Source organism: Enoplosus armatus, chromosome 21, assembly GCF_043641665.1.
Source record: "Enoplosus armatus isolate fEnoArm2 chromosome 21, fEnoArm2.hap1, whole genome shotgun sequence".
NCBI lineage: Eukaryota > Metazoa > Chordata > Actinopteri > Centrarchiformes > Enoplosidae > Enoplosus > Enoplosus armatus.
Genome location: NC_092200.1, coordinates 19,921 through 36,978, shown reverse-complemented (window position 1 = coordinate 36,978; position 17,058 = coordinate 19,921). Strand labels below are relative to the sequence as shown.

Here is a 17,058-nt window from a genome sequence, read left to right as displayed (position 1 = left end):
AATAAATAGATCAAATTAAAAATAAATGTACTTTGGAATCAGAAAAAACTGTGAATGTCTCAAATTAAATCAAATCAAAGACATAATGAATAATTCTACTGAGAAAAATAATGCTCACTTCACCATCACATTTCCATCATATTACAACAATTAAGATTTCCAGAGCAGTTACTCAAGTATGTCACAGTTTTAACCAGCACTGTCTGAACTAAATCATCTGTCATAGTTTTCATTCAGTTCATATTATTTTTGCTGACATAGTTAACATATCAGCAACTGGACATTAACCAGCTTTTATGTGGGTCAGCATCTGCTTTTCTCAAATATGATGATGTTTGTTGTTGAGATATTCGTGTGGTTAAAATGCCACGAGTACAGGTTTGTACTTGTACTTGTATACTGGTTGCAGTTGTCTTTGTGTGATTTTTTTGCAGATAGATGTGATATATTAACAGTATTTGTTAGGGTTAGGCTAAGTTAGGGAAGGCAGGAGCATGATAAATAAAGATGCTAAAACAACCACAACAAACTTTAGTCCAAACATAAAAACTCTCCCTGAGAGTTATTTGTAAAAATAATAATACTGTTGTTAGGGTTAGGGTTAATATTGGATGTTAAAAATAATATTGTTAAATGATCAATTTTTGAAAGACATCAAGAGAGTCGTTGTACGTATTCATGTCACTTTTCAGTCTGTTTTCACTGCAGTTTCACTTCTGGCTGAGGTTGCAAGTCCCCTCTTGGCAATTTTTAAAAGAAAATTTTAAAAAGCATTTTTGCAATTATATTATAAGAAACTGCCTTAAATAATGTGGTCTACACTTTGTTAGTGTAGAATGATAGTCCTAGGCCCTATGATAGTCCTAATGATAGTAGGAATGTATGTGTGTGCATGTCTGTGCGTGTATGTGTTTGTCTCACCTGGCAGTGGTCACAGGTGCGTCCCGCCACGTTGTCTCTGCACAAACACTGACCTGTTGTGACATCACACACGCTGGAGAGAGCGCCGCTGACATTACAGCCACACTCTGAGAGAGAGAGAAAGAGTCCCGCCAACCATTAATGTGAGCTCAAAGCCCCTTCCACCCAGGTAAAGCCTTGCCCCTCACAGACTCTGTTCAGTTTTTAAAGGGTTAAAACTTGGTTGTGAGGCTTTCTGTTCACACACTGACACTCAACTACAACTACAGCTCCCATGAGTATTTTCTGGTCTGGTGAAAGATCATTGTGACCTCCTGTGAATAAATCATGGATTTTCAAAAAACATGTAAACATTAAACCAAAGCCAAATTGTGACTTAATAATAAAATAATCACCAGATTATCAACAACATAAAATGTGTCATCAATATAAAATTACTGTTGTGGGAAAGTTTTACATCCTGACTTGAACCTGAACCTTTAATAACCTTTACTGACATTTACTAACTTTTAATTAACATTTAATAACCTTTAACGACTTTTAATTAACTTTTATGATTAGTTTATGTGACCCATCATCAGATGAATCACAATATTTTATCACCAGAGATAATTAATGTTATTCAACATCAGACTTCAGTTTGATGATGTCACAAAAAGATGGCAGCCCACACACACACACACACACACACAGTTGTGTGACAGCAGAAAAAAAGGTCAGAGGTCTAATCTAATCTGGATTTGAAAAGATCAACATTCCTGCTGCTACAAATACATGACTGACTGAGTGTGTGTGTTCAGCAGACTCTTGATCCTGATAAAAATGAACCAGTTGAACCTTCAGTAGAGTCCAGTTGAATATTTGCAGGATCTTCCTCACCTGCTTCTTCTAAGACCCTCAACCATTTAAAACCCTGTGAGTGTCTGCAGAGTTTCATTACAGACACACTGAGAGTTTAGTTATAGTACCACGAGGGGCCACTGGGACAGCAGGAGAAAAAACTGAGAGCAAATGTGATGTCACAGCAGGTATGTGCGCGTGTGTGTGTGTCTCACCCCGACAGTCACTGGAGTACACAGCGTCTCCATAGTAACCAGGCTGACAGACCTCACAGTGTCTCCCGGCAGTGTTGCCAAGGCAACGCAGACACTCCCCAGTGACGGTGTCACAGTGCCCTGCCTCGCTGACATCCACGTTACCGTTACACTCACAGCGAACACAGACCCCGCCCACTACTTTTGGGTTACCATGGTAACCACTGGCACACCTGGAGACACAGAAAGACAGGTGTCAAACCAGGCTCACTGCTTCTGATTAGTGGATCAGTCTGTCAATCATCCTCACCTCTCACAGTTGGTTCCTGTGTAACCGTCTTGACACTGGTCACATGACACCTGGCCAGATGCCTCCAGCACACAGGTGGGACTGAAACTGAAACACACAGGTATTTATACTATTTGCATTATTAATACTCACACAATGTCAAATCTTCTTTATATCAATAAAGTGTTTGCAGTTTAAATCAGAGATGTGACAGAAACATAAACTGTCAAATCTTTTTTATACCAATAAAGTTTTTTAGTTTGAATCAGTGATGATGAGACAAACCTGTTGGACGGCTCCGTCAGAGGACACGGACACAACCGACAGTCGTGTGCTGTACCCTCTGTGGCGTCACCATAGAAACTAGGAAGACACTGATCACAGTGAGGACCAGTGGTATTATGGGTACAACCCTGAGAGACAGACAGACATATAATCACATTTCAATCAACATTAATGCTGGAAATCTTTAATTCTGTTATTAATGTCATCTTCAGAGAGAACATCATCCCTGATCTCTGTTTTTCTTCAGTTAATACAAACTTAATACTTCCTCCATGTTTATCTGCTGGCTTGATAAAGTCAGTTGTTTTCTCTCGTGTGTTTGTTCAAACTCACCAAACAAACTCCGTTGATGTCGCACTCTGTGGCGTGGTCGTTACATTCACACTGCATACAGTTTCCTCCAAACAAAACTCCTCCCACCCTGTAGAAACCTGGGAGACACGCCTAAAACACACAGAAATACACACAAGAGCACACAGAAATACACAAAACAAACACAAGCACACAAACATAGATAAGTCATATTACACAGGTTGATGTTATTCTCAGTATCTAACAGTACTAACAGTACCAAGAGTATTAACAGTACTAACAGTACTAATAGTACCAAGAGTATTAACAGTACTAACAGTGCTAACAGTGCCAACAGTATTAACAATATTAACAGTAATAACAGTACTAACAGTAATAACAGTATTAACAGTAGTAACAGTACCAACAGTATTAACAGTACTAACAATACCAACAGTATTAACAGCACTGACAGTACTAACAGTAATACTGACAGCAACTTGATAAAGTTAAATGAAGTGAACTTCTGACCTCACAGGAAGTGCCGCTGTAACCCCACGGACATTCACATGTCTCCACGGCAACAGTTTCAACACCAGAAACTGAGCCAGAGTCAGCAAAGTCCAGAGACACTGAATTGAGACTGAAAGACATACAGACAGAGACACAGACAGACAGAGACAAAGAGAGAGAGAGAGAGAGAGAGAGAGAGAGAGAGACGTAAGTTTCATCTGCAGTCTGAACTCTTTCATCTGACAACAGTCACATTTCCACTCGCTGTTCCTGGTTTGGGCTGCGGTGGCAGTAGGTTTACAGGTGTGTTGAGATACATAATCCCTCTAGTGTGTGTTATGGTCTACCCTGGGGTTTCCTTCCAAAAAGTTATCTTTCCAAACACAGTAACTGACTTCATTAGATGTAATCAGATTACTTTGTTCTCACCGTATCGGCCCGTCGGCAGAGGTGTTCAGATGTACTCTGACCCTCAGTGATGTAACGTCAGCGAGGACTGACAGCAGGTCGTCGCGGGTAACCAGGATGTCTGTTTGAACGTCCACGAATCGCTGTGGGGCCATCACCACAGCAACCGAGCGCTCAGCCAGCGGAGAGAGGAAGAGGTGGAGAGGAGGAGAGAGACGAAGAGACTGACCGTTTCCCTGGAGACGTGAGAGAGAAAGAATTAGTTCAGTCTGGGTGTTAGTCTTTATTGTAGTTTTTAATAGTAAACCAGATCCAAACTTTACTTTGTAATTCATTCAATATTGTTGTATGTTTAAACATTAATTTACTAGAAACTCTTAAATACTTTATTCATTAAAACAACCTCAATGATGATGTCAGAATGGACAGGGAGAGAATGGTCTTCATTGTCCAATGGGACGTCGTAAACCACCGAGTAGCTCAGGAAACCTCCATAGGACACCAGCTAGAGACGGACAATCAGATAGACAGTCAGACAGACAGACAGACAGTCAGACACACACACACATACACACACACACACAGACAGGGTGCTGAGTGATGGAATAATGACTGAATATGGAAATGGAAATGGTAGCCGACCTTGTTGCCAAGGAAACTGTCTGGTGCCTCCCACAACAGCACTTGTTGGTGGGCGTGGCCAGAGGATGTGTTGCCGGGGATGGGGAGGTCGTTGCCGTGGACGACAGGGGGTGTGTGGAGGGACTGAGAGGGGTGGAGCCAAGCGTCTGCATGAAGCACCTAAAAGAAATGATGATCATCTGAACAGAAGCGTTTACAGGTGTATATTTATGTGTAGAGGTGTGTGTTCAGGTGTGTACAGGTGTGTCTCTGTGTGTTACCTGAGCGGTGGACCAGGAGGAGCTTTCGCAGACGTCGGACACACCGAAGCAGAAACAGTCGGTGCAACCAAGCAGATGACTCTCCTGCAGGTTGTAGAAACCTGGTTTACACAGATCACAGTGAGCTCCCATCACGTTCACCTGAGGAGGAGAGAACAGGTGAGACCAGAGAGAGCGTCCGCTTTAAGATTGATTAATAACTGTGTGGTTAAATAAAACCTGATGTAAATGAAACCCTTTTATAACTAAAGCTGGAAGATTAAATGTCAACATTTTCATGAAAAGCTCTTTATTAAATGACATCCTGTTCAGACTGACACAGAGCCCTGGTCAGGTGACCCTGGTACAGTACAATATGATCACTGTGTTTACCTTGCAGATGCAGGGGCTGCAGGGATCTGTGTTGATGCTGCCAGACAGGTTACATTCACATCGAACACATCGAGGAAAATCTCTGTATCCAAACGCACAACGATCACACTGTCGACCTGTAAAACCCTCCTTACACACACACTGACCTGCAGACACACCTGCACACACAGCAACACACATTAAACACACAATGAGACAGAGCTATCATAGAACGTTATTGCTGCTGTCATGTGACAACAACAACAACAACAATAATAATAATTATACTAATAATAATAATTACCATGACAACAACAACAACAACAACAATAATAGTGACCTGGCTGTGTGTCTTCTCTAGTGCAGACTGAAGACTCTGATCCTTTCAGATCACAGTTACACTCAACACAAGGAGAGTCTGAGTATGGAGAAACCTACACACACACACACACACACACACACACACACACACAGTTAGTTTCTTACAGTTAAATCAGTGAATATTAACATTTGTTATAATTAACTCTGATGTAACTTTATTGTCATTTATAAACAACTGGAGTACAATTTCCCCCCGGGGATCAATAAAGTATTTCTGATTCTGATTCTGACAACTTTATTCTGATGATCGTCAATGTATTTGACATGTTCCTGAGAAATGTAACTACACGTCGGACGTAAACACAGCAATCACACAGCAGTTGTCTCCTCTTCTTTTTTTGTGTACTTGTACTTTTTGTTATATTTAAAATCTTTACTTTTACTTGGACTTTTTGAAACTTTTTTTTTGAAACTTTTTGTGATTTAAACACAGCCCTTTGTAGTCTCCTGGATTCAGTTGCACCTCGTTCTTCGAAAAAAAGACTGTCAAGGAGGTCTACACCCTGGTTTACCAAAGAAACATGAGCAGAACTACAGGAGAATGGCATGCAAAACTGGAAGTTTTCTAACTCTCATAGCACAAGTGTGTATTAAATTAAAAGCGTGCTCTGTGCGCTGCCTAAGCAGCATATTTCGCTTAATCAGTTACAATAAACAAATCCTAGATTTCTCTTTGAAGCACTGTAGCCACACTTACTCAAAACCAGCCGTCTGGGACAGAGAGGTAGAGTGAACTGGTTATTATGGGACAGAGACAGCAGGTCTGTAGTATAATTTGCAGTGTGTGTCAGTACCTCAGCAGGTCTGTAGTATCCGGCGGTGCAGGTCTCACAATTGATGCCGGCGGTGTTTTGTTGACAGTCGATACAGACGCCACCTCCCTGGCGAACGCCGTGAGAGTTTAAACTCAAAAAAAGATCTGAGACTGTCTGATTGTAGTAACAGTTGACTGCTTTGTTGTGACAGTTACACTCTGAGAGACAGACAGTAGAGAGAGAGAGAGACAGGTGAGAAACAGAAAAACGGGTGTTTTGAGACAGGAGATGAGAACGTTTGAACAAAAAGTAAACAGAAGTGAAACACAATCAGTGTGTTTAAAGCTGATTCTATTTTTCTGTCCACTCTGTTTTTCTTACTTTCACATGTGTTTCCCTCAGAGATGGTTCCTGGTTGCCATGGTTGCTGGTGGTAACTGGGGCAACACTTATTACAGCTCTCTCCACAGGTGTTGTGTTCACACACACACTGCAGCTTCTGTTGACACACACACACACAAGTCCTTGGAAACGTTTTCATCACCTGACAGAATAGGTGTAGGTGAACAGGTGAACAGGTGTGTGTCATTACCTTGGTAACAGGGTCCAGTGGGCAGCTCTGGGCGTGGCCGTAACAGATGCACATCCCACCCACAGAGATGTCTTTGATGGAGTAATAATACTGAGAGAAAAAATATTAATAACGTGATGAAAAAGTCTTAACAAATTTTCATTAAATAATGACCTGTTTTATTAGATAAGTTCATAAACCTGTTCAAACAACAGGAACATGTTGATCATGTGACCACACAGCTCATCTACAACTAAAACATTAAGAGCTGTCTGTCTCTCTGGCAGCCTGTCTCACCCTCCGGGTGACGATGGGGTCGATGTCTCGGGGGTCACGTGCACTTAGCGTCATCAAGTCGGCGTTGAGCGTTCTGATCCGCTGAAGCCTCAACCTGATGTAACGAGCTGACGTGAAGTTCAGGAGGTCAGAGGTCAAATCATCGGCTCCGGGTCGGCCGTTAATCAGAGAGGTGTGGATCTGAGAGAGAGAGACGGGTACAAAGAGAGACAGGTACACAGTCAGAGTCAGAGAGACAGGTCAGAGAGAGAGAGACAGATGTACCTCTCCATGTTCCAAAGGGTTCAGTCTGGAGTAGTAACACGTACAGACAGACAGACAGACAGACAGACAGACAGACAGCCTGTCTCACCTCTCCATGTTCCAGAGGGTTCAGTCTGGAGTAGTACGACGTACAGATGACCTCTGTGTCACCCTTGTAGGTAGGAGGTCCAAGTCTCGGAGTCACGTTGTAATGAGACAAACACTCAGAGTCACTGATGGCATAAAACTGCCAGGGGTCAAAGGTCACACCGTCCAGGGAGCGCTCCAGGATCCAGTTACCTGATTGAGAGAAAGACAGGTCAGTCAGATAGACAGGTGATGATGTCACTGTCTGAAACAAGGGTATATGTAAGATATAAGGAGTTTGGTGTTAAAAACAATACCATGACAGACAGATGCACAGAGAGACAGTCAGACAAACAGAGAGACAGACAGACTGGTCTCACCTGGTCGAGGAGAGTTAGCTGCCTTGATGATTATGTAGGCGACCTGAAAAATCTAAACAGACAGAAAAACAGTCAGTGCATTGTAATGAAGTCACTGGGTTACTCAGAGAACTCAGGTTACATATGTAATCAGACATGTTTACCTGTCCTGTAGTCATGTAGTTACTGTAAACATGTTGACACGCAGCAGATTTGTACTGTTACTCTGCAAATATTAGTTACAGATTGTAACTGTGTTCCTGAGTAGTATTTGTTCTGCACAAGCTCACATGGAGAAAAAACCACAGACTTATTTATGGACGACACATCAGCGAAATCAAGGCGGGAAACCTGGTTTCTATAATCCCCTTCTGATTAAAGAAACTTTTTTATTAAATACGACACTCACATCTACATGTTTCAAAGCAGGCCACTCAACTGAGACTGCCCTCCTCCCTGTCACAGAGCAACTCCACATTGCTCAGCCGCCCTGTCTTCCATTGTCATCCTGTCAGACCTTTCAGCAGCGTTAGACAGAGTATACCACCAGATCCTCCTCTCCTCCCTCCAAGAACTGTGAGTCTCAGGCTGTGCACTCTCCCAATCTAGATCCTATCTCAAGGGCCGCACTTACAGGGTAACTTGAAGAGAATTTGTGTCTGAACCTTGTAGTCTTACTACTGGGGTCCGTCAGGGTTCTGTTCTGCCCCCCCCCCCCCCCCCCCCCCTTTCTCTTTCTCCAAGTCACTCAGCTCTGTTATTCACTCACATGGCTTTTCCAACCACAGATGACACTCAACTAATTCTGTCTTTTCCTCAGTCTGAAACCCAGGTGGCAGCCTGAATCTCTGGGTGTCTGGCTGACTTCTCTCAGTGGGTGTCTGCACAACACATGAAGCTCAATCTTGACAAGAATGAGCTGTTCTTCCATCCTCCGTCCATGACCTCTCCATTACCATTGAGAACCATTATTACCATTGTGGATCTGAGGAGGACCAAGGTGCCGATGACCCCTGTTTCCATCCTGGGGGTCAGTGTGGAAATTGTAGAGGATTACAAGTACCTGGGAGTTCACATTGACAATAAACTGGACTGGGTTAAGAACCCTAACGCCCTCTACAAGAAGGGCCGGAGCCATCTCTATTTTCTGAAGCGGACTATGCTGAGGATGTTCTATGAGTCTGTGGTGGCCAGTGCTATCCTCTATGCTGTTGCATGCTGGGGCAGCAGGCTGAGGGTAGCGGACTCCAACAGACTCAATAAACTGATCTGCAAAGCCAGTGACGTTGTGGGGGTGGAGCTGGACTCTCTGACGGTGGTGTCAGAGAGGAGGATGCTGGCCAAGCTGCGGGGCATCTTGGATAATGTCTCACATCCTCTCCATGACGTACTGGTCAGGCAAAAGAGCACCTTCAGTGGGAGACTCATTCCTCCCAAATGTACAACAGAGCGCCACAGGAAATCATTCCTGCCTGTGGCCATCAAACTGTTCAACTTCTCCCTCTGAGTGTCAGACACTCAGAAGAAACAGACTGGAAGTCTTCTACGTATACTACCTCTATATTACTTATTCTTAAATGACAGTTCTATATATACATACATATATATATATATATGTATGTATATATATATATATATATTTTTTTTTTACTTTTATTTTTCACTTAAATATTCTAAATATGTATATTTTTATTTTTATTTTCTATTTCTTATTTTTATATTTTGTACATACTTTTATTTCTAAATTTATGCTGCTTTCTAATCTTGAATGGGAGAACCAGTACTGTAAAATTTCCCCCCGGGGAAAAAAATTAAGTATTTCTGATTCTGAACTCCACACCTAAAGCTTGTTTGATTACATCACAGCATGTGTGTAATTGCCATGGGGGACGCGTCCCTCCCAATGTACGAAAGTGGGAAATTTGACCCTCCTTAAAGTTGTTATCGATTGATACAGGTTGAAGCCATACAGTCCATGGCAAGGTTCAAGCTCATGCTTTACTGTGTTTAATTACACTCGGCCAGGTGGAGGCAGCATTCATTGTAGTGCAGGGGCGTACCACAAAAGAAACAAAAGAAGAAGATACTCTGCATGCTCATATGTGTGTGCACCTTCCGTTAAAACGAAAACAACGGAAGGGGCAAAAGAGGCAGGCGGAAAACGGGGTCCCTCACTCAGGTCAGTCACTGATAAGATGCAGGTTCAAGGTGAGCGCCAAGACAGAGTTTGTAGAACTTGGCTTCACAGTTTTCTGCCTTGAATCTGTACTCAGATGTACAAAGGTTGATATACCACCACAGGATTTTAAATTATTCCTGAACATCATTTCACAGGATCTGTTGGGACAATTGAAAGTGGTGCTAATACACAACTATGGAAGCAAATAATATGGTAACATTAAGTATTCAGTAGTGATGAAATGTAAACATTTGGTATTCAGTTGCTGATATATTTTCAGTTATTATGGCAATGATTTGCATCCATACACAACCAAATGTATTATCCTCACCCCCAGCCATCCCTCCCCTGGCCAAAATCTGAGTGAGGATTTTGCCCCTTGCATGACAGTGACATCATCAGGCCACAGAAGACACTATACAGATGCTGGAGGACTAACAGGAAGCGGACCACTTAATAACAGACTGAATGAACTGTTACCACAAAGATTGTTTTGTAGTGCATCATCATCACACACACAGATGCCCTGAGTCAAAACTAAAAATAGCCTCCATCCATTCAGTGTGTTACCTGAACTCCTGGAGAGAGGTGTGTGTGTTACCTGTTTGAGGTCCAGAGTGATAGTAATCCAGTGAAACTGTCGTCCGTTCTTGATACTTGGACTTTGCCACCACTGATTCGTTCCATCGATGGCATTTGTAACAGGATGACGTTCTGAACAACACACACACACACACAAGTACTGTTAGTACTACTATAACTTGTTACTTATTGCTGTGAAGTACTGTTAGTAGCACTATCGCGATTTATCAGAGGGATGCAGTTTGTTCCCCAGCTGCTGATGCCTGATGTATTTCTGATTAATCAAGACTTTTATTTTGAAAATATTATAATTTCCCCCTTGTAAATACATAATATATAAAGTTATATTTTGGTTGTTGAGGAGGAACTTTTGTTCTGAAGGGTGCATCAGAGGAAGTTCAGGAGGTTAATAATCATCATTAACAATGCAAGATTAGTAATTAGTTTCATGTACACTTGACCGACAGTTCACAATTTAATTTAGCTGTTTGTTCAGACTCCAACACTGAATGTACCTACTAACAAATATTGACATGTCTTTGTCCTCTGTGCCATAGAACTCCAAAAACACACCAATGAGCCACACTGTGCCACTGGGTGACATGTTCCTTCATCACCATGAACACACACATTGTAGTTTTTTTTGACTCAATCCCACATACACCGTCCTGCTGCCCCAAATACTCAGTAGAGCACCATATGCGGATTAATCCGCCGCTGAAAATAGTCCACAACAAATGCACTTTGTTCCTGTTTGTTAAATAAAAACTACACCGAGCAGCTTCTTTTTACTGAGGCTTCATATTAATAAAGCTATATGTTTGTGAGGTATTTGTAAATTTTGTACCCTTGGACAGGACAGAGTTGGCGTCACATTTCGGGCAGTGTGGGTTCTTGATTAGTCGTCCTGGAACGTGTTCGACCAGTTTACAGTAAACTTCAGGTTCTGGATCTCCACACGTTGCATTACTACTGATCGCAGCATTACTGGCCAAGTTTAAGATGGCCGGGAACAGACCTGAAACACACAGATATCTGTTAGTATCCTAAAACACAACACTGACTGTTAGCATCTTAAAACACACCGCTGACTGTTAGCATCCTGAAACACACATATAAGCGTTAGCTTCCTGAAATGCACAGATAACTGTTAGCATCGTAAAACACACGGATATCTGTTAGCATCCTAAAATACACCGCTGACTGTTAGCATCCTGAAACACACAGATAACTGTTAACATCCTGAAAAACACAGTTACTGTTATGTCTGAATAACTGAATATGAGCAAATGAATGAGTGAATGAATGAATGAGTGAATGAACTCTGTGTTCTTTCTTTTCTTACAGAGACAGTCAGTGACTCAGGCAGATCAGGTGTTTCTGCAGATAAAGTCTCAGGTGAGTCACTGTCTAAAACCTCATGATTAAGGTTTCCTGAGGCTGTGTCATGTGACGCTGTGTAATCATGTGACCGCAAGTCTACACTACACTAACAGGATGTTAAGTAAAGAATGTTTCATTAAAACTAGGGTCTACATAGTGTTTTAGAACCGAACCACAAAACCACAAACGTGTGAAGAAGTACAACATGTGTGTAGAAGTAAAATGTATGTGTAAAAGTAAAACGTGTATAAGTAAAATGTGTATGTTGAAGTACAACATGTGTGTGTTCAAGTACAACATGTGTGTGGAAGTACAAAAGTCAAACATTTAAACATTAAGGATTAGAAATCTTTGGTTTTTGGTTCAGGGGTTAAAGCTCAAACTGTTTCATCGGTGATACACTCTTCATCTAAGAAAGACTGATGAGATTAACAGAGTTCTTAAAACAGGAAAAATCAGTTTGTTGTGTCTGTTTCTTCACCTTCGACTGAGTGAACTCCCTGAATCTCTCTTTTTAAAATAAACTCGTTTTCATATCTAAATCTCGGAAATCAGGAGTTTTTCAATTTGAAGTCAGAGAAAACTAAAATATGTAAAAACCACGACCGAAAGAAACTTCATCAAAACGTCAGTTTTGTCAAAGGTTTACAGAAACTTCTCATCAACGCAAATAAATCACTCACTCACACATGCGAACACAGACACACAGATGTTAATTACTGTAGTGTGTGATCAGCTGGAGAGGTGTGATAACATGAACTGGGTGGTCTGAAACACACACACACATGCACACACACACACACACACACACACACACACACACAGTGCTTTGTTCTGGGAACACACACACCCCTAACCTTAACCTTCAGAATGCAACGACGATTAATCAAATTTTGTTTTTTTATAAGATTTTATAAGAAGTTTTGTTTTCTGTTAAAAATCCAGCGCACTCTTTACTTTACAGTGGTGCACTTTTTCTCCTCCCTAAAAGCCCAAACTCTCTGTCAGCCAGGCTACTGTGAGTGAACGGGTGAATGAGACTTAGCTGTAAAACGCTTTGGGAACCGCGAAGGTTGAAAAGCGCTATATAAGTGAAATCATTTACCATTAATTTATGAACAGCCTCCAGGTGTTTCAGTGAGACACCTGAACAACAGGAAGAGAGACAGGTAGATCTCTTCTTCTCTTTGCAGTTAAACAACAAAACTGCATCATAGCCAACAGACAAGTGAGGAGAGAGACAGATGGGGGAGTTTACAAATTTAAGTACAAAACTCTTTGTTCGAACAGTAAAATCATTCAAACTCTAAATCAGTAAAGTCACAGATTATGTGTGAAACTGCATTCAAAGTCAGATATCAGACATGTTTGCCTGGTTACTGTAGTCACCTGTACTGTAGTTTGTACACTGACTTTATTCTGTCAACATTAGTTACAGATACTGTCGACTGATTCAGAGTCTGTTCACAGCTTCTCATTAATGTGGAAACAGATTTCTACTGTCGTCTGTTTCAGACTTTAAGTTGAAGTATTTAAAATATGTGATGATGTCTACTTTCATCCCTCAGTTCACACACATACACACACACTGGGACAGAATATCAGTTATCTTCATCATGAAGAAGTGAAGATGATTTATTCTTCAATGTCAGTGAAATATTGACTCCAGTTAAGAACTGATCTACAGTGAGATTTCAGCTTCTGATAAAACTTGTTCAGACTGATTTAATGATAGACTTAAGGTATGTGTGTATGTGTGTGTGTGTGTGTGTGTGTGTGTGTGTGTGTGTGTGTGTGTGTTGGAATGTGTTAAATCAGTCTGTTGATGTTCAAATTGACCTCTGACCCATCCCCCACCAACACACACATACACACACACACACACACTGATGAAGTGAGCTCTGTGGGGGAGGTAATGCGGTAATGAATGTAGGTGTGGGGGTGTGGGGGTTTTAGGGTTTTTGGCTTGGGGGGGGTGTCATTTGTGAGGTAGAGAGGAAGAAGGCAGAGTGTGATTGTTAAGACTAATTATCACACACACACACAGAGATGGTTTCCCAGCAGGACACAGAGTCTGTCTGTCTGACGAATCTCATCAATGTGATTATCAGAACGCAGACACACACACACACACACACACAGATCACCTGCTGATTCACTGATCAGTGATAAACTTAAATTTGCTTCTAATAAAAAACCGCTGCGTTCAGGTTTAAGATGCTGAAACTGCAGTAAAACTACACTGTGTTAGTAGAAACAGACAGTACTGCAGTAGAAACAGACCTGTGTATCTCAGTGATTTGTGGACTTGTTACATTTCAGTTCTTCTTTAGTTGTCATGAATGTGGAATATGATTTGATTATTGTTGTGAATCTGATCTTTAATACATTTATTGTTACAATAACAAATAAATCCCTGAACACCTGCATCTGAAAATGACTGAGAGTTCACTGAAAACTAAAAGTAAAAGAAATGTTTCTGCCACTTTAAGTGAAATCCGTCCAAATGTAAACTTGACATAAAAACAGACAAAACAGATAATCCAGGATCATCGTGTCCGTCTGGACTCACATGTCAAGGATTCACTACATGAAGGATTTAACACCAACACTAAAAGAGAACCTGTCAGACAGAAGTGAGGCTGTTTTTATATAATGATCCGTGTCGTTGTAAGTTTTATTTCTTTATCATTTCAAATCATGACATTAATTCCAAAAATACTTAAATCTGTTTCATGTTTCTTCTAAAAATTCAGCAAGGCAATCAAACTTTTAAAAAAGTCAAACATACCTCTTGCTAACAGAGCTAAAACTATAAGTATAACAGAGCTCACACCTAACAAAGACCTAACAGCTAACCTCCTCGCTCCTCCTGCTATTTGTCTGTTTTTTATTGACAATTTATAACAAAAATCAATAATTCAAACTGTAACTATGATATAAAAAACTCTTAAATCAGTCACAGTAACTTTATCAAGCAGGACGCTTTGTGTTATCTGAGCTCTGGTACAAACAGACATATTCTTATAGTACTGTAAAATTTCCCCCCAGGGATCAATCAAGTAATTTTGATTGTGATTCATTGAAACCCCTTCCTACATTTTTCCACTATAAATATCAAATAAACCCTAAATATTTATTTAATCTGTGTATAATTAAACAGGGCTATGGAAACAGCAAAAATAGTCAGAGACAAAACAAAACGTTACAACACGAATATGAAAGAATCAAATGGTCAACAACAGCTAATAACAAAATGAATAATTAATAATAATAGAAACAATTTGAGCTTCTGTTTGGCATAATCTTCATGTTTTTTTATAAATAAACTGATGAAATTAAAATGTAACAGAAAATCATGAATATCAGATAATAAAATATAAATAAAAAAACATTTGGAATATAAACTGCAATCAGATTGATCGGTTGATTTATTGACCCTCCTGCAGAGCTGAGCTTAAAGTGAAATCAGATTAACAGATAAATATGTCTCAGATACAAAGAGAAATTAAAACAGTGCTTATATGTTTTTTAAATCAATGACAGAAAAGATTCAGTTTGATCTTAAGTGAACAAACTGTTTAGATTTGAAATACCACAAGAATCTGACTTTCATTCTTAGAGTTCTAACAGTCGAACTCAGTAGAACTCAGTAGAAGTTAACAGAAGTCAGTAAAGTGAATAGAAAGTTTCTCACCTCTCTGCTGAGCTGCAGCTCGCTCCATCAGCAGCAACAACAGCAGCAAATTCATCTCTCAGCTCACCAGCTCAATGACTAACATTAACTGGAGTCTGTTTCTAACTGGACTCTGACCAGCTCTCTGTGTTAACTGGCAGAATAAATCTAGTGAAGAGGAATGTGTTGCTGCAGAGTCTCTGTTGGCATGCCACAGTGACTCTAGCTCTCTCTTTCTTTCTCTCTCTCATTCATTCAGCTCAATAAGAGGAGGGGTGTGGAGGGGTGGACTGTACCATCTGATCTGGTGATGGGGGCGTCTCGTCGTCTTTAAACAGTCCTTCTGCTGGATTTGTTTATGCTAAGAGTTTTAAAAGATACATTTTTGTTTTTAATGGTATTTGTTTGATTTTTTATTTTCATCTTTGGTTTCCTTTTGACTAATTTTCTTCTTTCTAGAAAGATTCGAGGTCTTTTGGTGTTGTTTACAACCTTTTTTAATGTACAATACAAATTGTCCTGTTCTGTCCTTCATATTAGTTTGTTATGTTTCTCTATCTCTATATTTAAATGTTTTCAGATGTTTGATAGGTTACAGTTTATTTAAATCAATCCACATAGAGGTGAATGTCATCATTTAATGAACTTTAATCAAATGAATTGTTTCTGCTTCAGGAAGAACCAAACTGTTGACTCAGGTCTCCAAGTCAGACATCATTGATGAATCAATCAATCAGTTCAAATTGATCAGTGATACTGATTTAATCATCAGGCTGATGTGAAGCTAAAGAAAGTCAAAACTGTCAGAATACTGAAGTGAAATATTTGTCAGTTAATATTTAATGTGAGGGGGTGGAAAGGGTTAAATCATGTAAAAACAGCAGTCTGGTCCTTTAACTGTCTCCGCTCATTGAGCTCAAGCTATTGTGTCAGCCAGAGGGGTGTGTGGAGTTGGGGGAGGGGGCTGTACCTTGTGTGTGTGTGTGTGTGTGTGTGTGTGTGTGTGTGGAGAAGTGGGGCGGGGGGTTAGGTTTTAGGGTTTTACGATAAGGGATGGTAACCACTGTGATACGAGATATTTTCTGATAATTTTTTTTGAGAAGTAGTTAGAGTTTGGGAATGTAATCGTAGTGGATTTTCAGGGGATGCCGGATCGATTGGTAGCAGTCCCGAGCTTATAGGTGCAGCGGAAGGATTAGGAGGTTTTAGGGTTGGGTTATGTAAAAGCGGAGCGTTCCGTAGGAATGCTACGAGGGGCACTGGCTCATGGGAACGATGAATGTTAAAAAGTTTTTGGTACAAAAAAAATTCCATAAAAGTCAATAGAATTGTTCATAAAAGCCCTGTGGATATGTTTTTTACTTTTCTATGTTCGCATTCCTCCCTTTGTTTAAAAATCTTTTTTATTTTCATATGGGGTATAACTGGGCCACTGAACCAGTGTAACAGCGGGAATAAGTAAATTAACAAAGTCCTCCATCCTACCTGGGTCTCCACGGGTATTTATGTGTTGGCCCGTCTCTGTGGTGAACCTACTAAAAAGACCCACAT

General features: G+C 40.6%; 1 protein-coding gene across 1 annotated transcript in view; it reads right to left on the bottom strand.

Annotated features, from left to right (window-relative positions):
• The window catches only part of lama1 (laminin, alpha 1), a 39,959-nt gene extending 24,376 nt beyond the window's left edge, over window positions 1–15,583 (bottom strand). The window contains exons 1-21 of the mRNA XM_070928517.1: window positions 15,529–15,583; window positions 11,296–11,466; window positions 10,468–10,580; window positions 7,709–7,760; window positions 7,351–7,541; window positions 6,999–7,178; window positions 6,723–6,812; window positions 6,512–6,629; window positions 6,170–6,348; window positions 5,335–5,428; window positions 5,016–5,173; window positions 4,644–4,784; window positions 4,384–4,542; window positions 4,145–4,246; window positions 3,763–3,977; window positions 3,352–3,463; window positions 2,863–2,973; window positions 2,530–2,657; window positions 2,266–2,352; window positions 1,977–2,188; window positions 922–1,028 (exon numbers count right to left, since the gene is read on the bottom strand). Of these exons, the coding sequence (XP_070784618.1) occupies window positions 922–1,028; window positions 1,977–2,188; window positions 2,266–2,352; window positions 2,530–2,657; window positions 2,863–2,973; window positions 3,352–3,463; window positions 3,763–3,977; window positions 4,145–4,246; window positions 4,384–4,542; window positions 4,644–4,784; window positions 5,016–5,173; window positions 5,335–5,428; window positions 6,170–6,348; window positions 6,512–6,629; window positions 6,723–6,812; window positions 6,999–7,178; window positions 7,351–7,541; window positions 7,709–7,760; window positions 10,468–10,580; window positions 11,296–11,466; window positions 15,529–15,583 (2,775 nt within the window). The remainder of the gene's footprint in view (window positions 1–921; window positions 1,029–1,976; window positions 2,189–2,265; window positions 2,353–2,529; window positions 2,658–2,862; window positions 2,974–3,351; window positions 3,464–3,762; window positions 3,978–4,144; window positions 4,247–4,383; window positions 4,543–4,643; window positions 4,785–5,015; window positions 5,174–5,334; window positions 5,429–6,169; window positions 6,349–6,511; window positions 6,630–6,722; window positions 6,813–6,998; window positions 7,179–7,350; window positions 7,542–7,708; window positions 7,761–10,467; window positions 10,581–11,295; window positions 11,467–15,528) is intronic.
• Window positions 15,584–17,058: the final 1,475 nt, after the last annotated feature.